Below are 26,903 nucleotides of genomic sequence, written 5' to 3'. Positions count from 1 at the left end.
ATAACCGAACTCAGCTGTCTGTGTCATCAAAAATGTCACTGGTCAGCTGGACTGATGGCAGTGTTTTCTCAGTAATGTGGTCACTGGGGAAACTGCTCAGCTATCAGGCTTTGGAAATAGAGCAAACTATTGTAGTTATAGTTCAGTTCTACCAGAGAGCAATGTAAATGAAGGCTGTCAAAGCTGACAAAGGGTGTCAGAATTCAAAATTAAGCCCTCCCCTTTTCAGTTAGAAACAAATTTTGGTCTAAGTTTTGAACCAAACGAGAAAGGTGGATGTGGTCACAGGCATTTCTCCTGAAGGTTCTAAACCAAAGTCAGTGAAGGGAAACTTCGTACAGTATCTTCCCAGACTGCAGAGAGACAGCAGTGTCCTCATGGGTCTGCTGAGAAAGGCAGATAGAAAAATGTGCTGTGTAATACAGCTATCAATAAAGCTCTCAGCGGATCCAACCATGAGTAGGCAGGAAGTCTCTTGTGATTGTCAGATCATTACATGGTGATTCATAGAAGGAGCAGAATTAGGACCAGAAGGTCACACAATGGAGACGTGCATTTTCTGGATAGCTTATGTCAATATGACAACACCTAGAGTAATTTGAGATGAAGGAACCACAATCAAAAAATGACTCTACCAGATTGATGGAGGTGGGCCCAGGCCATTGTGGGTGGTGGGTGCCCTCTGGGCAGATGGTCCTAGGGTGGGTAAGAAGGAACAGTCCTTGAGAAGTAAGCCAGGAAGCACTCCTCCGTGGCATCTGCTTCACTATCTGCCTCCAGATTCCTGCCCTGACTTTCCTTGTTAATAGACTGTGAGTGGAAGTAGAAGGTGAAAACATACCTTTATTCACCACGTTACTTTGGTCATGGCATTTTATCACAGAATAGAAGCCCTAAGAAAATGCGTAAACTAGGCCAAGTTGCTAAAAAAGTAATCTTCCAGGTACCTTTCCAATATCCCTCCAATTCATGCTTAAAATTTAAATATCTGTAAAATAAGTTTGATAAAAAAGTTGGAAATAAATGTGACTCTAACAGAGTGTTGTCGAGAACCATATACTTTCTCCAACTGTAATTGGGAGGGATAAAGAAAGAAAGAGATGTTCATTGCTCCTTCTGGCTGGACACTAGGCATAGAGTATATCATTAAAGCCCATCTATCCTCTTTCCCTTGTCCCATAGACTTCATGATGGACTTGCAATGAACTTTCCTTTTCCTAATTTATATCATAGCTTTGGCTCTTTCAGGAATTGTATCATGGGTTTTACAGTAGGAACATGTAACTAGGAGACGGCCTGCTTTGTTTACTGAACTTGGTGTTAATAAATGAAAGGGTGAAAAGATAGAGGTCTTTATGGGAGGTATCTTACCTAGTCCTCAAGCATGACACATACACACATGCTGTGACACACACATGCTGTGACACATACATGCTATGACACACACTTGCTGTGACACACACAAGCTATGACACACACATATGCTGTGACACATACATGCTGTGACACACACACATGCTGTGATAGACACATGCCTTTATTTATATATATTCATCAGACATTTGCACTCACAAAGTAATAATAAGTAAAAAAAACATGTTTGCCTGGGAACATTAATGTGATTTTCATTAAGTTCAAATGGTGAGGATTCAAATAATTATTTTCACACAATTTCTGATAGGCTAATTATAATTCATGTTGAATTATAATTTCAGTTTTAACCAAAAGTTTTTTGCTAACATTTCATGCTGGAGCTTTTGAGCAAAAATTCACTGTCTTCTTATGGCCCATCTGATTTCCTCATAGCAAAAACGATTTAGTTATCACACAGCCTCAAGGAAGACAAAGAATATGAAAGTAAAGTGTGGCAGTTTAGGATCAGTAATGCTTTCTTATAAAGTAATGCCTGAAATGAAACCTCGGAGGGGAATGGAGACAAGCGTCTCAGTGATCAGGATTCTTCTTCTTCTTTTTTTTTTTTTTGATTTTTCGAGACTGGGTTTCTCCATTGCTTTTGGTTCCTGTCCTGGAACTAGCTCTTGTAGACCAGGCTGGCCTCGAACTAACAGAGATCCGCCTACCTCTGCCTCCCAAGTGCTGGGATTAAAGGTGTACGCCACCACCGCCCAGCAGGATTCCTCTTTATTTCACAGGACTTGCTTTGCTGTCCATACCAAGCCCTGTGGTTCGTAGGGAACAAAATAGAAATCCATGATTTTTCTTTGTTTTGGGGAATCTGAAGTCCCACACACCAAGCTTGTTTGACTACAGATCACAGGTAGATCATGTCAAGGGCAGACGTGTACCGTGTGTCACATTCCTCTTCATCACCATCTTGAAGATCAGTTCGCTAACTTTGAGAGAATATTACTTTTGTTTATTCATATGGGTGTTTTTCTCGCATGTGTGCCCGTGCACCACTCGCAGGCCTAGTGCCCTCAGATCCCCTGGAATTGGAGTTAGAGACGGTTGTAAGTCACCCTCTGGATATTGGAAATTGAAATCCAGTCCTCTGCAAGGGCAGTCCAGTTCTCTGTTACTGAACCATCTCTCCAGCCTCCTCAGTTCTTTGGTTAATTGAAAATGTAACTGTGTTCTTCTTTGGATTCCATCATGCTAATTCATGACTGGTTCCTTTCCCATGAGAAGGACCATATGGGACCAATGAAATACTCTGGAGAACATTAGCACATACTGTTATTATTTCTGCGGGGTTGGGAAGGAGACACGAGACACGCGGGGTCCCATGTGGGCAAACTTTAATGGGGGGAACAACAGGTAAGGGACCGGGGTGAAGAGACGAAAGTAAAAAGAAGGGGAGGCGGGTTGCAACGCACTGCTTTTTAAAGGGCTCTGGGCCTTTTTGGAGAAAATGTCCTGCGCATGCGTGGTTCTCCATTGTACCGCTGGGATTCGTAGTCCACTGAGAGGCTGTATTTTCTGCGCATGTGTGGCCTTGTCTCCAAAAGAACAGCACATACACTACAGTCAAGCCCAGTGACCCGACTTTGATCCCTGTGACCCACACTGTGGAGAGAACAGACTCTAGAATGACTTAAACTCCTGTCTTAGACACTTGTACACCCTCACCCTCTATACAGATAAATACATAAATAAATGAACAAATTTTTTTTAAAAAGGATTGTTCAGAAGAGAACAGATCTTGACATTTTTGTTCTTAGGAATATTTGCTCTTTGTAAATTCTTCATTTCAAATTTTGTACCAACCCAGTCCACCACTTGTTAGAAATGACATGAAGTTTCAGCACTTTCCCCGGAAGCCAAAAACTTACTTGGCACCAACGTGAAGGTTAGAAGTCGCAGGGTGAAGGCAAAGCACACAGCAGGAATTGTAAAGATCAGGATAGGGTGTGGGGAGTGAGGAGGGAAAGGGGCCCGATACTGGAGTGGCTTTGAATCAGTTGGTACAGACACTTTTACTGGGGAGGAGAAACGTGGTTTGTTTGGTCTCTTTGTTCAGTTCCTTTCACTGGGTATTTGCAGAACACCTGTGCTGTGCTAGAACAAGTTATCACCCCTGAGCAAACAGAATCATGTGTGCACTGTGACTCACAGCTTGAAGTCCGCTTCCCTTTGAGATGCTATCTTATACTCTGTAAATTTAAGTTTGGGAGACTCTATACTCAGTGCCAGAGTGCTGAGAATGAATAGAAATAAGAGTATATGCTTGGGAGTGCGTCAGTCCTGGGGTGTTTTTTCCTGATGATTTTCCTTCCTTTCAAGCCTTATTACTACCAACACACACAGAGCTCCAGGCTGCTGACCAAGGGTCCAATCTGGAGCAAAACTAGTGTTCAGTCATTGGACAGAGCTTGACTGAATAGGTACTATGTGCCAGACACTGTTCTAGGTCTTAGCAAGTGGTGATGATTAAGCAGACAAAGTCCCCATGTAGTCTGAAACTCCTTCATGCACAATTAATAAGCTAATTGATTCTAACAAGTCATAAATATGCAGGAAATGATAGTCATGAAATTCAATCTGTAACTGGACTTGAGGACTGGGCATGATTAATCAGGAATGGGCTTTCCGGTAACATTGAAGCTCAGAGCTTGATGAGGGCCATCTCTCAGTATGCTTAGAATAAAGTCAAGGGGCTCTCAAGACTCCAGCTGAGAGCCCCACAGGTTCCTGCCACTGTGGCAAAGCTACACTGTTCTTGGTGCAGTCATCACAGAGACTGAGATGAATTACCGCATAGAAAGGCGGGGCAACCACTGGAGACAGGAGTAACATTGTGATTCAGTTTTTGTGGAATGCTCATACTCCCTGGGCTCATCAATACCATAGCCACACCTTCGTTCTGGGAGAAGGCCCTGTGGAACAGACAAGAGCTCCTGGAAGGGACCAGCAGCAGCCAACCACAGAAACCAGCACACCCAGCAATCTGGCAGACACTGTTTACTGCCCTAGAGCACATGGGGTTACATGCTCTTATATTTATAATCATTATCTGCATCAACAGGCTTCAACCACGTTACTTTCCTAACCCACCCCATACAATGACTCAATCGCATCTGAATGTTTTGCACATAGAAACAAAAGACTTCCTTACTTAAATCATGTTATGGTCAAAGGAAACTTTTGTTTGTTCATAGCCTATTTTCTTTTTATTCTTATTGCTTGATAAAATTGAAAAATGTGTATGGGATGTTACCACTCTACAAGACCAAAATTGCTGACAAAAAAAATGTATTCTTAGTACATATTAACCCTTGAGTTATTTAGTTTCTGGAAGTGTAAATTTATTAGTATCTTAAGATATTTCAAAGATCTAAAATTATGACCAAATACTTTTTAAAAGTACTTAGGAATGATTTTACAGTAGAAAAGAATGGTAAGAATGGCTTCTTTAAGGGACTTGTTACTTAATTGAGAAGAACAATGTATACACATATATTTGTGATATATATCACCAGTCAGTCATAGTATAAAACTGCACAAAATTCAGCAATGTTGTGAGATAGAAACACAAAGCACCATAGAGGCCTTGTGGATCAGCAGAAGCGACTAGAGTTAGTAACTGGGAACAGTCTATCTGAAAGATTGAGGAGACTTTGAGAAATGAAGAGTGGTGATGGACCTAGTCAGACCTGGACCCAGATGGGTGTTTTCTGGGGATAAAGCACACATACGGGAACAGACGTCTATTGTCCATCTGGGGAGTGGTTGGGAAATGGTAATGCTAATCTTGCCCCATGCATCTAATAGGCATGCGAAATGTCTTCAACTTCAGAGGCTTACTGAAGAATTCTGTAGGAGTTTTTCTGTACTCACCAGTGGATTGTCTGCATTGTTGATGATTTGTAAATATTTGCATTATTTATACTTTGAACTGTCGATGGCTTTTAAGGTATGTGGGTGAATTTGGACACAAGGACTCTCAGAATGCCTCCTTCTTGGTCACAGTCATTACAAAGTCATTGAAACACCATAAAATAATAAGCAACTTGAGGCCTAATGAGTTCATATCCTTCTGTTTGGGAATATCATGAGGCCAATTTTTACCTGTTACTTTCCGTGTGGATTTATCCTTTGTGCCTTTTACTGAGAATATACTGAAGTTGCTTTAATATTTGAGTGTATCCAAGGTATTTTAGAAGTGCACTTTGTACTTCCTGTATTTACACTTATATTTTCATTATGTTTTGAAAATTCTACTCTAGAGTGGAACTTTCTTCTTTCTTCTCTCTGTCTCTCTTTCTGTGTCTCTGTCTGTCTCTTTGGGTTGAACCCAGAGCACTTAATTAGGCAAGGACTCTGTTCTCCCAGCACTACCCCCAGCTGTTATCTACTGGAGATTTTACCCCTTCCTGTTTGTTCACACATTCACTCCATCCAAAGTTCACCTTCAGTTATGAATTAACTCCCCAACAGGAAGTCCTCTTGAATGAAAGCAAATTTCTGATGACAATAGGCTTCTTTTTCTTTGTGGTTTGAGTCACTCAAGAATGAATGGTTTTGATAAGTCTAGAAACCTCCATATATGAATTAGTCCTATCTCTGAAAGAGAATTGGCATGATCAGGTTTTTGCTTGCTATCCCAAGTGGAAGAATGAGAATCCATTTTCAAACCATAACGGCTGTGAGTAGGCCCTCTTGTGGCCAGAGAAGTCCCTGTCTCCCAGTTTGGTTCTCCTCAGAAGCAAATGCATTAATGATCCAGCATTCTTTGTGGAGAGGCAGTCGGAAGGGTTCCCAGTCTCTACTGTATTCTTCAGTTTTTTTTTTTTTTTTTTTTTTTTTTTTTTTTTTTTTTTTTTTTTTAATTTATTTTTTTTATTATATATTTTTTTTATTCTTTTTTAATTAAAATTTCCAACTGCTCCCCGTTTCCCATTTCCCTCCCCTCCTCCCACACATTGCCCCCTCCCCCCTCTCCCCTCCCCTATCCCCACTCCTCTTCTCCTCCCCCCAGTCCATTCCCCCTCCCTCTCGCTACTGAAGAGCAGTCCAAATTCCCTGCCCTACAGGAAGACCAAGGTCCTCCCACTCCATCCAGGCCCAGGAAGGTGAGCATCAAAACAGGCTAAGCTCCCACAAAGCCAGTTCATGTATTAGGATCGAAACCTAGTGCCATTGTCCTTGGCTTCTCATCAGCCTTCATTGTCCGCCATGTTCAGAGAGTCCAGTTTCAACCCATGCTTATTCAGTCCCAGTCCAGCTGGCCTTGGAGAGCTCCCAATAGATCAGTTCCACTGTCACTGTGGGTGGGTGCACGCCTCGTGGTCCTGATTTCCTTGCTCATGTTCTCCCTCCTTCTGCTCTTCATTTGGACCTTAAGAGCTCAGACGGTTGATCCAAATTGGGTCTCTGTCTCTCTCTCGATCCATCGCCAGATGAAAGTTCCTGTGCCATTCTCCTTGGCCTCTCGTCAGCTCTCATTGTCCGCCACAATCCGAGAGTCCGGTTTTATCCCATGTTTTTTTCAGTAGCAGTCCAGCTGACCTTGGTGAGCTCCCAATAGATCGGCCCCACTGTCTCAGTGGTTGGGTGCACCCCTCATGGTCCTGACTTCCTTGTTCATGTTCTCTCTCCTTCTGCTCCTCATTATAAGCTTGGGAGCTCAGTCCGGTGCTCCAGTGTGGGTCTCTGGCTCTATCTCCATCCATCGCTAGATGAAGGTTCTATGGCGATATGCAAGATATTCATCAGTAAGATTATAGGATAGGTTCATTTCAGGTTCCCTATCCTCAGGTGCCCCAATGAACTAACTGGGGACATTGCCCTGGGCATCTGGTAGCCATTCCAAGTTCAAGTCTCTTGTCACCCCTTAGGTGGCTCCCTTACCTAAGGTATGAGTTTCCCTGCTCCCCTATCCAACCTTTCTTTATCCCCATTCACCCCGATTCCCCCAGTTCCCCTCATCCTCTCCTTCACACTTTTCTCTCCCCATCACCCCTCATCCCCATCCCACCCCACCCCCAAGATTCCAATTTTTTGCCCATCAGTCATGACTATTTCCCATAGCTGGGAGGATATCTATATGTTTTCCCTTGGGTTTACCCTCTTGTTTAGCTTCTTTAGGATCACAAATTATAGACTCAGTGGCCCCTATCCATGGCTAGAAACCAATTATGAGTGAGTACATCCCATGTTCTTCTTTTTGGGTCTGGGTTACCTCACTAAGGATCGTATTTTCTATTTCCATCCATTTGCATGCAAAATTCGAGAAGTCATTGTTTTTTACCGCAGAGTAGTACTCTAATGTGTATATATTCCACACTTTCTTCATCCATTCTTCCATTGAAGGGCATCTAGGTTGCTTCCAGGTTCTGGCTATTACAGATAATGCTGCTATGAACATAGTTGGACAAATGCTTTTGTCATATGATAGGGCATCTCTTGGGTATATTCCCAAGAGTGGTATTGCTGGGTCCAGGGGTAGGTTGATCCCAATTTTTCTGAGAAACCGCCACACTGATTTCCAAAGTGGTTGCACAAGTTTGCAGTCCCACCAGCAATGGATGAGGGTACCCCTTTCTCCACAACCTCTCCAGCAAAGGCTATCCTTGGTGTTTTTGATTTTAGCCATTCTGACAGGTGTAAGATGATATCTCAAAGTTGTTTTGATTTGCATTTCTCTGATCGCTAAGGAGGTTGAGCATGACCTTAAGTATCTTTTGGCCATTTTAACTTCTTCTGTTGAGAATTCTCTGTTCAGTTCAGTGCCCCATTTTTTAATTGGGTTAATTATCCTTTTAAAGTCTAGTTTCTTGAGTTCTTTATATATTTTGGAGATCAGACCTTTGTCTGTTGCGGGGTTGGTGAAGATCTTCTCCCAGTCAGTAGGCTGCCTTTTTGTCTTAATGACAGTGTCCTTTGCTTTACAGAAGCTTCTCAGTTTCAGGAGGTCCCATTTATTCAATGTTGTCCTTAATGTCTGTGCTGCTGGGGTTATACATAGGAAGCGATCTCCAGTGCCCATATGTTGTAGGGTACTTCCCATTTTCTCTTCTATCAGGTTCAGTGTGTTCAGATTGATATTGAGGTCTTTGATCCATTTGGACTTGAGTTTTGTGCATGGTGATAGATATGGGTCTATTTTCATTCTTCTACAGGTTGACATCCAATTGTGCCAGCACCATTTGTTGAAGATGCTTTCTTTCTTCCATTGTATACTTTTAGCTCCTTTATCAAAAATCAGTTGTTCATAGGTTTGTGGGTTAAAATCCGGGTCTTCTATACGATTCCATTGGTCGACTTCTCTGTTTTTATGCCAGTACCACGCTGTTTTCATTACTGTAGCTCTGTAATAGAGTTTGAAGTCAGGGATGGTAATGCCTCCAGAAGTTCCTTTATTGTATAAGATTGTTTTGGCTATCCTGGGTTTTTTGTTTCTCCATATAAAGTTGATTATTGTCCTTTCAAGATCTGTGAAGAATTTTGATGGGATTTTAATGGGGATTGCATTGAATCTATAAATTGCCCTTGGTAGAATTGCCATTTTTACTATGTTGATTCTCCCAATCCAAGAGCAAGGGAGATCCTTCCATTTTCTGGTATCCTCTTCAATTTCTTTCTTCAATGCCTTAAAGTTTTTGTCAAATAGATCTTTCACTTCCTTGGTTAGAGTTACCCCAAGATATTTTATGCTGTTTGTGGCTATCGTGAAAGGTGATGATTCTCTTATTTCTCTCTCTGCTTCCAGATCCTTTGTGTATAAGAGGGCGACTGATTTTTTGGAGTTGATCTTGTATCCTGCCACATTACTAAAGGCGTTTATCAGCTGTAGGAGTTCTTTGGAGGAGTTTTTGGGGTCGCTCATGTACACTATCATATCATCTGCAAATAATGCAAGTTTAACTTCTTCCTTTCCAATTTGAATCCCCTTTATCCCCTTATGTTGTCTTATTGCTATTGCTAAAACTTCGAGAACTATATTGAAGAGGTATGGAGAGAGTGGACAGCCTTGGCGTGTTCCTGATTTTAGTGGGATGGCTTTAAGTTTCTCTCCATTTAATTTGATATTAGCTGTCGGCTTGCTGTATATAGCTTTAATTATATTTAGGTATGACCCTTGTATCCCTAATCTCTCCAAGACTTTTATCATAAAGGGATGTTGAATTTTGTCAAATGCTTTTTCAGCATCTAATGAAACGATCATATGGTTTTTTTCTTTCAGTTTATTTATATGATGGATTACATTGATAGATTTGCGTATGTTAAACCAGCCCTGCATCTCTGGTATGAAGCCTACTTGATCATAATGGATAATTTTTCTAATGTGTTCTTGGATTCGGTTTGCCAGAATTTTGTTGAGGATTTTTGCGTCGATGTTCATGAGTGAGATTGGCCTGTAATTCTCTTTCTTGGTTGTGTCTTTGTGTGGTTTTGGTATCAGAGTTACTGTAGCTTCATAAAAGGAATTTGGCAATGACTCTTCTGTTTCTATATTGTGAAATACATTAAGGAGAATAGGTATTAGGTCTTCTTGGAAGTTCTGGTAGAATTCTGCATTGAAACCATCTGGTCCTGGACTTTTTTTGGAAGGGAGGTTTTTGATAACAGCTTCTAATTCTTCACGACTAACCGGTCTATTTAGGTTGTTCACCTGGTCCTGGTTTAACTTTGGTAAATGGTATTTATCTAAAAAAGCGTCCATTTCTTTTACATTTTCCAGTTTTGTGGCATACAGGCCTTTGTAGTAAGATCTAATGATTCTCTGAATTTCCTCTGTGTCTGTGGTTATGTCTCCCTTTTCATTTCTGATCTTATTAATTTGCAAATTCTCTCTCTGCCGTTTGATTAGTTTGGATAGGGGTTTATCAATCTTGTTGATTTTCTCCAGGAACCAGCTTTTTGATTCATTGATTCTTTCAATTGTTTTCTGTGTCTCTATTTTGTTGATTTCAGCCCTCAGTTTGATTATTTCCAGTCTTCTACCCCTTCTAGGTGAGTCTGCTTCTTTTTTTTCTAGAGCTTTCAGGTGGGCTGTTAAGTCTCCAATGTGTGCTTTCTCTGTTTTCTTTAAGTGGGCAGTTAGTGCTATGAACTTTCCTCTCAGAACTGCTTTCATAGTGTCCCATAGGTTTGAGTATGTTGTTTCTTTATTTTCATTGTCTTCAAGGAAGAGTTTAATTTCTTTCTTTATTTCTTCCTTAATCCAGGAATGGTTCAGTAGTTGACTATTCAGTTTCCATGAGTTTGTAGGCTTTCTGGGGGTAGCATTGTTGCAGAATTCTAGCTTTAATCCATGGTGATCTGATAAGATACAGGTGGTTATTAATATTTTTTTGTAACTGTGGATGTTTGCTTTGTTACCGAGTATGTGGTCGACTTTTGAGAAGGTTCCATGAGCTGCAGAGAAGAAGGTATATTCTTTCCTATTTGGGTGGAATATTCTATAGATGTCTGTTAAGTCCATTTGATTCATTACCTCCATTAATTCTCTTATTTCTCTGTTAGGTTTCTGTCTACTTGACCTGTCCATTGGTGAGAGAGGAGTATTAAAGTCTCCTACTATTAATGTGTGCGGTTTGATGGCTGCCTTGAGTTTTAACAATGTTTCTTTTACGTACGTGGGTGCTTTTATATTAGGGGCATAGATATTCAGGATTGAGACTTCATCCTGATGAATTGTTCCTGTTATGAGTAGAAAATGTCCCTCTCCATCTCTCCTGATTGATTTAAGTTTGAAGTCAACTTTGTTAGAAATTAGTATGGCCACCCCTGCTTGTTTCTTAGGTCCATTTACTTGATAAGCCTTATCCCAACCCTTTATTCTGAGTAGGTGCCTGTCTTTGTGGTTGAGGTGTGTTTCTTGTAAACAGCAGAATGTTGGATCCTGTTTTCGTATCCAATCTCTTAGTCTGTGCCTTTTTATAGGAGAGTTGAGTCCATTGACATTAAGTGATATTAATGACCAGTGGTTGTTAACTCCGGTCATTTTTTAAGTTGTAAATTTTGTGTGTTCCCCTTCTTTGTGTTGCGCTGGTGAAGGGTCTCTAGTTGTCTGAGATATTGTGGTCATTGTTGGACTCCTTGGTTAGTGATTTTCCTTCTATTACTTTCTGTAAGGCTGGATTTGTGGCTACGTATTGTTTAAATTTGTTTTTATCCTGGAAAATTTTGTTTTCTCCATTTATAGTGAACGAAAGCTTGGCTGGGTATAGTAGTCTGGGCTTGCATCCATGGTCTCTTAGTTTCTGCAGTACATCTATCCAGGACCTTCTGGCTTTCATGGTTTCCATAGAGAAGTCAGGTGTAAGTCTGATAGGTTTACCTTTATAAGTAACTTGGCCTTTTTCCTTTGCTGCTCTTAGTATTCTTTCTTTATTCTGTATGCTTTGTGTTTTGATTATTATATGGCGAGAGGATGTTTTTTTTTGATCCAGCCTATTCGGTGTTCTGTATGCTTCTTGAATCTTCATAGGTATATCTTTCTTTAGGTTGGGAAAGTTTTCTTCTATAATTTTATTAAATATATTTTCTGGACCGTTGAGCTGCGCTTCTTCTCCTTCTTCTATTCCTATTATTCTTAGGTTTGGTCTTTTTATTGTGTCCCATATTTCCTGAATGTTTTGTGATGAGAATTTGTTGGCCTTGCTGTTTTCTTTGATCAGCGTGTTTATTTTCTCTATGGTATCTTCAGAATCTGAGATTCTTTCTTCTATCTCTTGTATTCTGTTGGTTATGCTTGCTTCTGTAGTCTCTATTCGTTTACCTAGATTTTCCCTGTCCAGCTGACCTTCTGTTTGTGTTTTCTTCTTTGCCTCCATTTCAGTTTTTAAGTCTTGAACTGTTTCCATTATCTGTTTGATTGTTTTTCCTTGGTTTCCTAGGGTATCATTCACTGATTTACTCAATTCTTCAAACTTTCTGTTATACTTCTCATCCATTTCTATAAGGGCATTTTTTACATGTTGTTTAAGGGCGTCAATCACTTTCATAAAGTCAATTTTATCTACTTCTTCATGATTAAGGTGTTCATGTCCACCTGTTGGGAGGTCGCTGGGTTCTGGTGGTTTCATATAGTTTTTCAGATTGTTAGGTGAATTCTTGCATTGGCGCCTGCCCATCTCTTTCTCCGAATGCTCCCCTCTGGATCTTCTTTTACCGGATCAGGTCTCCTTGCCTACTGATGTACCTTCCCAGTGATGGCTCTCTGCAGTGCTAGTCTCCTGGTGTTATAGTGATGTCTCTCCTTGCTTGTTGCAGGCAGGCCAGTGAGACAAAGGAGGTCTCGCCTGCCTACTTGCCCTGAGGGTTTGCCCCCAGCGCCAGACAGACTGAGCTGGATGGTGTTATGTGCCCAAAGAGGAAAGGGGACAGAAGGAAGAAGGGTTCTGGATGCAAGCTGGGTGGGACAAGAAGAGAGAGGCAGTATGGGGGGGTAGAGCCCCTGCAGGGAGCCCGGGGAGTATAGGGAGGGGGATGAGGGACTTCAGAGTTCCCTGTCCAGGGCTGCTTCCGCCGCCACTGGTCACAAACTCACCGCCCTGCTGTCTCTCCTGGTGCCGAGATCAGATCTCCGTGCAGGTTGGGTAGTTCGTAAACAAAGCGCCTACCTTGGTTGGTGCAGGCGGGCCAGTGAGACAAAGGAGGTCTCGCCTGCCTACTTGCCCTGAGGATTTGCCCCCAGCGCCAGACAGACTGAGCTGGATGGTGTTATGTGCCCAAAGAGGAAAGGGGACAGAAGGAAGAAGGGTTCTGGATGCAAGCTGGGTGGGACAAGAAGAGAGAGGCAGTATGGGGGGGTAGAGCCTCTGCAGGGAGCCCGGGGAGTATAGGGAGGGGGATGAGGAACTTCAGAGTTCCCTGTCCAGGGCTGCTTCCGCCGCCACTGGTCACAAACTCACCGCCCTGCTGTCTCTCCTGGTGCCGAGATCAGATCTCCGTGCAGGTTGGGTAGTTCCTAAACAAAGCGCCTACCTTGGTTGGTGCAGGCGGGCCAGTGAGACAAAGGAGGTCTCGCCTGCCTACTTGCCCTGAGGGTTTGCCCCCAGCGCCAGACAGACTGAGCTGGATGGTGTTATGTGCCCAAAGAGGAAAGGGGACAGAAGGAAGAAGGGTTCTGGATGCAAGCTGGGTGGGACAAGAAGAGAGAGCTATTCTTCAGTTTTTTCCCCTGCAGTTTTCATTTCTTTTCAAAAGAACACGAAAGTGATATTTCCTGCAGTATATGGTAACTAGGTTTTTCTAATGAATGTTGATCTTTCATAATATTGCTTGGCATGTTATCATTTAATAAGCAGAGGTTTCTATAAAACTAATGAGGATTCTTGAATTTCTCCACTTTTTTGTCAGCCAAGTACCATATAAAAATAGATAAGTTATTAGTTTATCCAAAAGAAGAATGATTTTTTTAACGGACAAACTTGCCATTTGAGGGGTGTATTCAATAAGTTTGATTGGAGTTGGAAATTCAGTAGAGCTTTTATTTGCTCATGGGTAGACTGATGCATATTGCGGAAGTGAGTTCTTGATTCTGACTTCCACCAGAAGACATCAGTTCACAAGGAAAATGAAAGAACATTTTTAAAAATTCCATGAATTTAAAATTGTGGATTTCAGTACATAGGATGAGCAAATTTGCGATTTTCCTAGAACATAGAATAACTAGCATGTGTTTCTTCTCTTCCTCTCTGCCGTAGGTTAACCTCAGAGCCACCGATGTGAGGCTCATGCGCCAGCTGCTCCTCATCAATGAGAGCATCGAGTCCATCAAGTGGATGATTGAGGAAAAAGCCACCATCACCAGCAGAGGCAGCAGTCTCAGTGGCAGCCTGTGCAGCCTGCTGGAGAGTCAGGGTACCTCCTTACATGGCAGCTACAACAGCCTCCATGATGGCAGTGATGGGCTGGATGGCATCTCTGTAGGGAGCTACCTGGACACTCTGGCAGATGATGTACCAGGGCATCAGACCCCTTCAGACTTGGATCAGTTCAGTGACAGCTCCATCATAGAGGACTCACAGGCTCTGCACAAGCATCCCAAGTTGGATTCTGAGTACTACTGCTTTGGCCAATGACCCAGTTTTTTTGCATGGGACTGGTGTGCAATTAACTTGTATGTATCCTTCTTCTCTGCTGCTATATTTTTGGTGTGATTTATTTTAATAAGGCAACCTTTTTAAAGAAGCTTATTTTTAAACTGCTTAATGGTATTTCTGTTGCTCCTAATATTTCTCATCTAGACTGATTTATTTTTCTCTGTTACATCTTTATTTTTATTTATTATAATAAGCTCTCTCCCCTCTTATAGTATCACAGATAAGTAGAGGGGAAAGGATAAGCAATAATTGTTTTCGCTTTTGTTTTCAGAGCAAGGGGTCAGGGATTATAAGAAAAACTTTGCTAAATTTTACAATAAACCAAAGTCTGATAACTTCATTGTGCTGCTTGTGTCCTTAAGTGATTTGATATTTTTATGTGTCTGAAAATATGAAGATATTTTACTGTTTGTATAATAAGTTGAGCAAAATATTTGGCTAAAGAAAACATTAATTCAAAGCCAAGACATGTTAGTACGTAATGAGCAATGCTGTCAGTCACGAGCATCAGCGTGATTGACATTTGGAAGATCCTAACTGCGTAGACTTGGGTCAGTCCGCTCTGGTGTTAACATTGTAGACTGGTGTTTTATAATCAATGAGTTTAACTCAAATCTTGAGTTTACTTCCATTGCAATATGTATTACTCTACTAGATTTCAAAGAAGCATGGACAGTAGTTTCCATGGAACCTTAGATTTCACTGAGTGTCTTAAGAGAGAGAGAGAGATGGAAGACTGAAGGAGAAGTGAGTCTGATCTTATGCAGGACCATGCTTGTTGGTGGACACACAGTGAAGAGCAGTGTCTCAGCAGCGTACATAGTGGGACCAGGCAGCCAGATGAGAAACCCTCCCAGGATGAAGATGCAGCCTCATGCGGCGGAAATGACTACACATGTATATTAAGGTTCATCTCAAAGTCCCCTCCCTTCAGAAGTTGACTTGCCTGGTTACAAGAAAGCTGGTAAGTGTAGTATTTCGACAGGAAACTGTTAAAATGTCCTAAATTTAAAGATAGTTAGAGCTTTATCTATATTTTTTGTATATATTTTGCTATGCTAGCAAAAGTATAAACATGTACAGTCAGATAGACAGACAGCCAAGAGCAGGGTAAACATGGGGAAGTGAATCCACGAGAACCTGAGATAAAGGGGTGGCAAATATTTATTGGGAAACACTCATGAACAACAAGGTAGAATCGCCACGGTCCCCTGCTCTGTGGGTGCTGGCAGCTGTGATCAGATCGCTGACCATCATCCAAGAGAGAAAGAGAGAATGAACCCCATCTCTCTTTTAAAAGTGATCAAACCCTCACCTTTAAGTCCAGTACCCCCAAAAGCTGTTGACTAAATAAATTCCCACAGCACAACAAAAACATTTTGCTATACTATTAAGACCAACATGACCTGGGTATATTTTCATTTGTGCAATAAGTCAAAACACTTTTTTTTTGTCCTTTTGACATTTACTTTATATGTATGGGTTTGAGGCATATGTGCACATTGATACCTGTGCATGTGATGGTCAGCTATGTTAGGTCTTATGGAATTATAGGCATCTGTGGACCACCCAACATGAGTGCTGGGAATCAAACTCTGGTCTACTGAAGGAGCAGCCCAAGCTCATAAGAGCTAAGACATCTCTGTACCCCCCACTTAATTTTGATATGATATTATTATCCCCATACGTATTATTCATATACACATTATCATTCCCATATATTTTTTCTTGATGATTTCTAGTGAGACAACTTTATTAAGATTTCAAAGTATCCTAAGGAATAATACATGTTTGCGCATTAAACATTTGACAGTAAATCAAAAAGACCTTGCACTGCAACCAAGGAATGTCCTTATTCAATAAATATTTTCTCTGTGTATATAAATTCATTGTTTGTCTCTAAGACATACCACTCAATTTCAAGTCTGTCAATTTAAAGTCTGTCACGTCTTAATATTTTGCACTCTAAAATTTTCACCTAAAATTCTTATAGCATCAGAACTGTTTCTGGATGTAAGGACTGCCGCCAATTTTTGTTTAAGGAAATTGAAGTACATAGAACATAAACTATGTGTGTGTGTGTTGTGGGGAGGGGGATGTCAGATTCCTCCAGTGTCAAGCTTTGGGCTTGAATTGGGCCGAGGTCTCTGTTGTTCCTAAAGACTACGCTCATTAACAATGGCTCATTTTTTTTTACTCTTTGTTGATATTAAATAATAAAATGTAGTTGAGAGAGGAAATACAGATCTGTCTACAATTATAAAAATGCAACCAACTGTTTTTATGCAATCAGCGTCTCCAGGTTTTCCAATGTGAACTACCAAGCTTTTTCTTGAAATCACATAGCCAGAGAAGGCAGTCACAAATAGTTGGCCAATTGCCAATTCTTCCTCATCTAGTTCCCTTTTTCTGCATACTTTTATTTTCACTTTAGTAAGGGGTATTTGATGAACTTTTTTCTTTAGCTTTAGTCTGGAATCATAGCAAAATATTTTTAACATAGATTATCAGATTAAAAGTCAAGAGCATACGTTGTGGCTCAACAGAGGACACATTCTTCCAAACAAGACTGATAAATTTCAAGCAGAAGGCAATGAACTATGTAAGCATATGTCTACAGCATAGAGAAGAGGTGATTCTTAACAAGAATAAAGTTGGCTTGAAGCAATAGAAGAGTCACAAGCGCAGATTCAAACATCTGTAAGTCCCACCATTTGCCTAGAACAAGCCATGCACCAGCAAGTTCTTGGTACAACTTCAGACTGTGAACTCAGGCTGGCAAATTTCTTTTATACCTTTCTTGTCTAACCAAGTGTCCCAACATTTGTCCATACTCCCTGTGAATATCCCTTCTTCGTCAAGGAAATGAGAAAAATCTTAAGAGGACAATGTGAGAGAAACATATGGAATGGTTTTTATTTAGATGTTATATCATAAGGAACCTAGTAGAAACAGTGGTAAAATAGGTTAGATCATTTTGTGCCTCATTACCATTGAGTTTCAATATTTTATAATTTTAGGACTTATTCCATTTTTTCTTTTGAAATAGGCTTTTTCTCTGTGTAGCCCTGGCTTGTCTTGAAATTTGCTTTAGTCTAGGCTGGCCTTGAACTTGGAGACCCACCTGCCTCTGCATCTCAAGAGCTGGTTTTAAAGCTGTGCACTACTATATCCGACTTCCTTTTTTGTAAAAAGCTAACACATATTGTATGCTTTAGATATTAGAATCACTTAAATAACAACAGTGTCTTCACTAGGGAATGTGTGCTTAAACAAGACTAGTAATGATCATTGTCTCATAAGAATGAATCTATAGAAGTGCCTCCTTTTCAACAAAGAAATGTCTATTACCAATCTTTGATCTTGAGCCTGATATTTGGTCTTTGTTAGCATTGTAGGGAAGTGGGCTAAGAAATTAAATCAACTATGTTTTCCAAACTATTCTGCCTACACTGATTTTGTCATGGAAATTGGAATGTGCCTGGGTTATCTTGATCTATTTTAATAGAAGTAAAATAATTGAATAAAAGCAATTCAGGAAAGGCAATGCTAATATGTTTTTGGCACTATTTTTCTACATGGGGTTAGAGTTTAGAGTTCTAAATAGTCTTCTGTGCTCAGAGATGCAGTATAGACTCCTTACAGGTGGCTGGGTTATAAGACATCTGTATCACCACAAATAACTTCACTTAAAGCATGTGTAATTCCACAACTCTATCAATATAGTCATATCCACAAGAACAAATGGCAATTTGGAGATACTGAACCTACTAACATATCAGCAGTAGTTGACACATTTGATTACTCTTTTGAAAGTCTATCTTTGCATGGATCCAGAATGCCACTTTCCCTTTTTTCTATGTTGCCTGCTTCTTCAGACTCCACTGCTGCTTCCCCCCCCCCCGCCTCCTTTTTTTTTTTTTTTTTTTTTTTTTTTATCTCCAAACCTCAGTGTGCTAGGCTTTATTCTCTTCAAAAAGATCACTTTGGAAGTTTTATTCAATGCCACAGTTTTGCAGGACCTCAACATTCTGAGGTTTCTGAACATATACCATATTCCACAGTCTCTTTCTAGAACCCCACTCTCCCATGCCCATCTGCCCACATAAGTTTTTTCCTTAATTTCCGATATGTAACTCATTTTGAACATATCCACAACCTTTCACAATCTCCCCAGGTTAAGTAAGTGGTACTTTCTTATTGTCAAATTCCCAAACAAAATTCTCAGCCCAAATCCTTCTAGTCAATCTTAGTAACTCTCTTTCCTCACACAGGATCCAAATTGTATGAGTTCCATCTAGACCCCTGGTGTCTAATCCAAATCCATACTATTGACTATAAAATACTATGCAGTCAGCCATGCTACATCTCTGCTCCCTGACCTCATCTTCTACCATAGAGCTTATCTTTCGTGACAAAACGTCAAAGGCATCACTTTTATTCTATAAAGAGTTTCAAAATACATTCCAACCTCAGAAACATTGGACTTCTTAATTCTTTCTGAAGATATATTTGTGGGCATCTTCTTCTATTTCTAGAGTTCTCTGTGGTCTCTGGTCAAATAGCCCTTTTCATAAAAGAGCCTCTTCTGTAGTAGTCCAGAACACTTTTGCCTTTCTTACCCATAGTCATTACCAACACATAATTTGTGTGTGCACTCTTTGTTTGTCTAAACCAAAGCTAGGGATTATAAGAACACGAATGATTTTTTTAATCCACGTCATATTTCTCACCACCTACATGAGTATCTTTCACATAGTAGATACCCAGTAAATATTTTAATTGAAGTACTTTTACATGTTTGCTTGATGTGTTATGGAAGAACCACACAGTAACTACGTTATATTGGAGTGATACAAAGGTACTTAAGATGTGATATTTCCATTAATGAGACCAACTGTCTAGTACATTTCTCTGTAATGAAGAAAAATATCCTTACTCCTACCCCTAAAAACATTTGTGTCTTAACCTTTGAAGCCTCTGAATTGGTGACCTTGAATGCCAAAGGAACTTTGAAGATGCTATGAAGTTGAAGACCTTGAGAAGATGGACGATGTTCTTGGTTGATCTAAATGGTGCTTTTTAAAAATGAGAGCAGATGAATAAGAGACTCTAAGTATTTTAAAATATTATACTGCTATCTGGGAGTCCAAAGGGGGCCATGAAGCAAAGAATGTACAACAAAGAAGAGTTTGTTTCTCTGCAGTGCAGATTTTATTAACTGATACATCAGCCTTATGGTATCTCTGTGTAATCCCACTGATCATTGTTTGATGTTCAGTAAATCATTCCCATTAAACACTAACCAAACATTTCAATATTCTCACCTATCATTGTGAATTATTTGGTGTAGCGTTATTAGCCCAAAGTCTAGTTGAGCAAAACCAGAGCCAGCACTGGAATCACATCTATCTGTATTTGACCATGAATTAAATTCCAAGCATTTTTTTACTAAAGTTGGCATTTCTTCAAGCCCTTGTATGTGCAAAATCTATTTATTCAATATGGGAAAAACTTTATCAGAGGCTGTGACATTTCATGATTTACCCATGAGGAGCCTGTCCTACTAGAGCAATACATGTATTCTTCATTTTACATTGTTCTCAGAGTAATTTATGACAATTAATTTTACAACAACCAAATCCACCTATAAATCAGCTAGACTTCTGGCACTGAGCTCTGCACTTTCCCCTGGTGCAGAGGAGGGTCTGAGGAGTTGGAAGATTCTCCTTTCCTTTACCCATGGTGCATTTCAAGTTATTCTCCCTTGGTTTTTCTCTAAATCACTTTCACTGTGATTTTTATTGAACATTATATGAAAAATATTAGCATAATTGTTTTTAAATACTCCCTGAAAGTTGTTTGCAGTGCTAAAGGATAGAGATGATGATGTATATTCTACTTAAACTCTCAAAACCCTTTTTAAAAAAATCTGAAAATATATGGTGTTAAGTCAGAGAAGGTTGCTTAAGGACATGGAATAATATCCTTTTGGAAATCAAGAAGGATGAGACATTTAAGAGCAGCTATTACCATGTGATGGACATAAGCTCAATTGTCTTTGTAGAATACTCTTCAGAAAATTATCTGATCCACACTTATAGGACAGTATTACAGTTGAAAGTATAATATAAATGAAATAAATGAAATTCACTTAAAGTTCAAATTATGAAACATAAAAAGAAAATATTTAAGGGATTAAGTAGCAGAATAACTTGCAACTAAGGGCGGTATAAAACACAAAGACTGATTTGAAAGTCTCTATGTTTACTTATACTAGATTGTAACCTTGAGAGAAAGGATCTTTACTTCTTTGTATGTCAGTTTTCTTGTCTGCAAAATGAATGTAAAGAAACCTGACACAGAATTGTTGAACAACTAATAATGTGTCAGTACATCCCTTAAGACACACAAAGATGTAATGAATGATGCCACTGTCACTTACAATAGATAAGTAAAGGGGGATTTGACATTTAAGAAGTCATGTTTGCTTGGTCATCATATTGCATGCACCCTAATAATATATAGTATAGATAACTCAATCCAGAAATCATTTAACTAAGTTCTCACTTGACATCTTCTGCAGATACCACAGAGGTAAGTTATACTTGTATCTCTCCATGACCATGGGACAAAGTTATGGCCAACAAACTGTTGGCAGACATGAAACAGGCTTCTGGAAAACCTGTTGCTGTCTTGGAGCTGTTTATATAAACTGTTCTTGAACTTGATATTTTGTGGTTTTCACATCCTAACTTGCTGTGGAAGTTGTAAAATCCTAGACGACAGTGCCAGTAGTGAATTAAAAAAAAACCTAATACAGTAGTTTTTATTCTGTCCCCGAGATTACTATAAAACAGTTAGTTTAACTGGGCTTATACTTTTTTTAAGTAATAAATCTTCCAAGAAAGGCACTAAATTTAGATTCTGTTTCCTTGAGTTTGTTTTCTAGAAACCAACAGATGTACAGAAAAAATTATTAAGAAATTACTACTTTCTAAAATATTGTCAATTTCCTGCATCAATTTTTATTTTAATTTATGGTAAAAAAAATGGGTCCACATTACATGTCAGCTTCCTCAGATCTCTTACAGACATGGCAAGAGATAAAAGGTGATGGCTTAGTTTTATATTTCTATACATTGAAATGAAGTCAATAACATGTAAATAGGGTTCTTTTTCCTATTTGTTTTATGAAATGAATGTGTAAGAAAACTATAGGCAAAGAAATAAGGACATTATTTATAGTCATATTTAGTGTTTATCACAGGGATCATTCTGTTCTTTCAGCATTCACAAAATACAAGGATGACCCAGCTAAGACCCCTAGCAAGAGTGAAGAGTGTGCCTTAAATTTTCTGTAATCAGATTTGTTTCTACCGTTTGTCATCACAGAGCCTATATCCAGTAACTGATGGAAGTCGATGCAGAGATCCACAACCAAGCACTAGGCCCAACCAGGAGTCCTGCTGAAGAAAAGAAGGAGGGTTTATAAACCAGAGGGGTCAAGGTCAAGACAGGGACCTCACAGAGACAGCTGACCTGAGTTCATGGAAGCTCATGGACCCTGGACCACCATTTAGGGATCCTGCACGGGACTGACCTAGGCCCTCTGCATGTGTTTGACAGTTGTGTAGCTTGAGTTGTTTTCAAGGCTCCTAGCAGTGAGATCAATACCGGTCCATGGCACTTAGCTGGCTTCTAAGAACCTGTTCCCCATGCTGGATTCCCTCACCCAGCCTTGATGCAGGGGGAGAAACTGACTGTGCCTCAACTTGATGTGCCATGCTTTCTTTGTTCATGTCCATTGGAGGCCTGCCCCTTTCTAAACAGAGATGGAGGAGGAGTGGATGGGAAGCTGGGAGGGAACAGGAGGAGAGGAGGGAGGGGAAAATGTGGTCAATAAGTAGAATAAATAAAAATATTAATAAAATAAAAAATCCACCAGATGGTTTAACAAAAATCTAATTTGTTATCTAATACAAAATGGTCAATTCCAAAGTCACATACATACAAACAACACTAAATAAACTCAGCAAGTTATATTTATACAATTATGCTTGTATATATAACACTAATAATTAAAATATGTCATTCTTTGAGAGGTAGTGAGGAAGGTTACATGGGAAGGGTTTGAGAGTGAATAGGGAAGGGAGGAAGTGATGTCATTGTATTCTATATTAAATTTTCTTAAACAAAAAATTAATTTGTCCAGAAAAAGTTAGAAAACTTTATTGGATAACTGATTTTCAAAATACATGTCTGATAAAACAAGAGATCTGAAGGAACATGCCAATAAAAACACACAGAAATACAAACACCTTAAAACAATAGAGAAAATAGTTATTTGACCAAGAGCAGAGAGAATATGTTAGGAATTTGAATAAAGTCTTTTGTACACTGTGCTAGTGTTTGTCAACTTGGCAGACAAACTGAGTTACCTGGGAAGAGGGGAACTCAACTGAGGAACCGCCTTTTTTTAATTGACCAGTAGGCAAGACTGTAAGGTTATGTCTTTTCTGCTTTTGTATGTTTGCTTTTTTATTATTGTTATTAAAAATAAGGTTCATTTCATGCCATATATTTTGATCAGGATTTCCCTATCTTATCTCCTCTCATATCCTCCCTATCTTTCCTCCCTTCCAGCTCTATACCTTCTTTCTCTCTCTCTTTAGAAACAAAAATTCAAATACAAAAGAATAAAATAAGAGAAATAAAAAATAAAACAAAGAGCATAAGAAATATACACACAAAGTCATAAAAATACAAATCAGAAATCATAATAAATAAGACAGAAAATCTCTATAAATACCTTTGAATTTGTTTTCTGTTGACCATCTGCTGTTGGGTATGAAGGTCTGTCTTTTATTTTTTTCTTTCTTATTTTTTTTTTAATTTTTTTATTATTTTTTTACTTTTTTTTATTTTTACTTAAAAATTTCCACCTCCTCCCCTCCTCCCATTTCCCTCCCCCTCCCCCATTCTCCTCCCCCTCCCTCTCCAGTTCAAAGAGCAGTCTGCATTCCCTGCCCTGTGGGAAGTCCAAGGTCCTCCCTGATCCATCCAGGTCTAGGAAGGTGAGCATCCAAACAGACTAGGCTCCCATGAAGCCAGTATATGCAGTAGGATCAAAACCCAGTGCCATTGTCCTTGGCTTCTCAGTCAGCCCTCCTTGTCCACCACGTTCAGAGTTTTGTTTTGTTTGGTATGCGTATTTTTATACATTTGTCAAAAGGAAACTTGAGGAAACAGTTTCCTTTGTTAGCAATTATCAATTGGAAGCAGATTCTAGGTTGAACTTGGAATCACATGTCAACTTCACCCTCTCAACGCTAGAAACCAATGTGGTTTGGACCTGTGCAGTCCCCATGAATATGCCTAGAGTGTTTCTTGATTAATAATTGGTGAGCGAGGGCCCAGCCCATTATCAATAGTTCAGACCATTGGGAGCAGAGCAGAACAAATCACTAAGAGCAAGCAACTAGCAGCATTCTTCTGCGATCTCTGCCTCCACATTTCTCCTTGAGTTCCTACTTTGAGTTCTTTTCATGTTGGATAGTGATTGGAACAAGTAAGACAAACACATTTTTTCCTTTCCAAGTGACTCTCAGTCGTGTTATTTTATCACAGCAATGGAAAGCAAACTAAGATATATACCTCCAACACACAGCACAAACCCAAATAACCCAGAGTTTGTATAAAACACCACCTGAAAACTCCTACAGCCATCACACCATGTTTGTAATCCCAGGACTTTAGTGGCTCAAGAGGAAGCATCATGGATTCTATACCACATGGCCCAAAAATGTTTCTGTAAAAAAGTCAAAGAAGTTCAGAAAATGGCAAAATAGGTTATTAAAAATTAAGTAAATAGAATATTATTGGAAAGAATATTGTTACTATGCTCATAACTAAATGAACAAAGAATGTAAAAAGCTTGAAAGATAAAACATCTCAACTTCACTATGGTATTAAATGAATAATGGTTACAAAAATTCTATTTTTTCTTAAATTCCCCAAATCTTCCAAAACATATAGCATGCCTAAATTACTAGTGCTGAAGTAAATATATGTTATTCTCTGTAAGTTAAAAACTTCTAAATTTAAAATTTTGGAAAACAAAAACTCCTGGAAGTGTTTATCACATTAAACTACAAAGCCAGAAATACCAAAGTATTTACTGAGAGAATGCAATTTAACAATGTGCCAAGGAATAAATTATAACCATATAACCCTGAATATTAATAATTACAAAGTTTGCACAATCAGATAGAAATATATTTGATCAAATATAAAATAGCTATTTATAGTTTCTGTTGAATGATTGTAATTATGGAAATAAATGCATGTGTGTGAGCTGTAAGAAAAAGACTTGTCATTTCTAATTAAGTCTATGCTTGTGTGTCTTCGTTACGGATATGTGCAATGAGTGCAGACGGATTTGGAAGCCAGGGACGCCAGAACCACTGGGAACTAGAGTTATAGGTGGTTGTGAACGACTCCATAATGTAGATGTTGGGAACCAAACTCAGATCCCCTCCAAGAGCATTGTGCACATTCAACCATGTAACCATCCTTACAGCCCACAATTTTAAACAATGTGCAGAATGAGATGCTTTGCTCATTTGTTATGAAATACTAGAACACTGTACACATACTTCGAATTAAAGTTAACTTTAGGGCAGGCAAGATGGTTCAGGGGGAAAAGGTGCTTGAGGACAAGCCTAGAAATCTCAGCTCATTCCCCAGGCTCCAGAGTGGGAATATAGAACTGACTTTCAAAAGTTGTCAAACCTCAACACATGCACTGTGGCAGACACACACACACAAACACACACACACTTTATGCACACAATAGTAAAAATAAGTAATTTTTAAAAAGACAATTTAAAAATAAATTGCCAAATTTCCTTCCAATTATGCTTAGCACTTTGTCCATACACTTACTAGAGAATATTTAGGGCTTTCATGATTTATAAATATTATATATCCTTTTAACTTTGATAGTTTAATTACAAATTAATTCCTATTATCATCTTTTATTTTCTTTCCTATTTGGTAGTATTGAGTATCTGCCCTTCCTCATTCACCTTTCAGTATTCTATGAACAGACTCCCTTTTGTTAATTTAATTTTTAATTTGTATCTATGTAGTTTGCATACGTGTGTGTCTGTATGTTTGCATTTGTGTGTGTATGTACGTGTGAGTACATATGTATATATGTCTATGCACACATGTGGGAGTCAGAGACTGTCTTCAGAGATTTTCCTATACCCCTTCCTACCTTATTCATTGAGGCAAGGGCTCTCAGTGTCTAAAATTCTCTTTTAAATGTAAAGGCTTTAAGGCTTAGTGCTATCTGTTGGTTCTTTGATCTTTGCATGAAACATAAAAATTCATAACTTCATTAATTCATAGCAATTTTGATTTAAGATATTTAAATTTTTATTTTTGCACACCATTTTAAAAGATTAAATTTTAGATAGTTTATTATTATTATTATAGTTATTATTATGTCCAACTCCTCTCATGTGAAGCTTGAGATTCACATACTTTAATGAGAAATTCTTTATACCCATGATTATCTGTACTGGAATTAAAGCAGTTCTGCTCATGAACTGAGACTCATAAGCTGTAGTAGGAGCTGTGGGCTGTGTTCCTGCCGCCCCAGCTCATGGTCGCCTGGCTAGCTTATGCCCCAAAATACACAAACTCTATTCATTTAAACACTGCTTGACCCATTTCTGTTCATGTGTGTAGCACCCCAAGGTGCGCTTACCGGGAAGATTCTAGCCTACGTCCATCCTGGGTCAGAGCTTCATCGCATCTTCTCTGGAGAGGAGAGCATGGCAGCTGTCTCTCAGAGGAGCTGCCCTGCATCTGAGCTCACTTCCTCTTCCTCCCAGCATTCTGTTCTGCTTACTCCACCCACCTATGTTCTAACCTATGAGGGCCAAGCAGTTTCTTTATTTTTAACCAATGACCTTCCTCCATCATTTCCCCTTTTTCTGTTTAAACAAAAAAAGGAAGGCTTTAACTTTAACATAGCAAAATTACATATAACAAAGCAGTTATCAAGTAAAAATTACAATATTTACATCTATTTTATCTTTATCATAACTAAGGAAAACTATAACTATAACTATCTATTCTTTAACTCCATCAAAGACTCGAGAAGGATACAATATTATCCAAGCAAACAAAAAATAAGCAACTTTCAAACTCTAGAAATGACAGAGACATCTCGCTGCCTTGACAGTCACCCAAAGTTTCTCTGTACCATTGGGGCATCCATCTTCTGCCTACAGGCCCATAGTTTCCAGCAGACTTTTCCATGAAGCAGGAAATTTCGAAGGCAGTTCAGTCACTATCTGTTGTGTCCTGTAG

The 26,903-nt window shown here is 39.3% G+C and overlaps 1 protein-coding gene across 1 annotated transcript in view; it reads left to right on the top strand.

Annotated features, from left to right (window-relative positions):
* The window catches only part of Lurap1l (leucine rich adaptor protein 1 like), a 56,762-nt gene extending 38,706 nt beyond the window's left edge, over positions 1–18,056 (top strand). The window contains exon 2 of the mRNA XM_057785626.1: positions 14,118–18,056. Within this exon, the coding sequence (XP_057641609.1) occupies positions 14,118–14,495 (378 nt within the window). The 3' untranslated portion in view covers positions 14,496–18,056. The remainder of the gene's footprint in view (positions 1–14,117) is intronic.
* Positions 18,057–26,903: the final 8,847 nt, after the last annotated feature.

This window comes from Chionomys nivalis, chromosome 11 (genome assembly GCF_950005125.1).
Source record: "Chionomys nivalis chromosome 11, mChiNiv1.1, whole genome shotgun sequence".
NCBI lineage: Eukaryota > Metazoa > Chordata > Mammalia > Rodentia > Cricetidae > Chionomys > Chionomys nivalis.
This window is presented reverse-complemented; position numbering and strand designations above follow the sequence as displayed.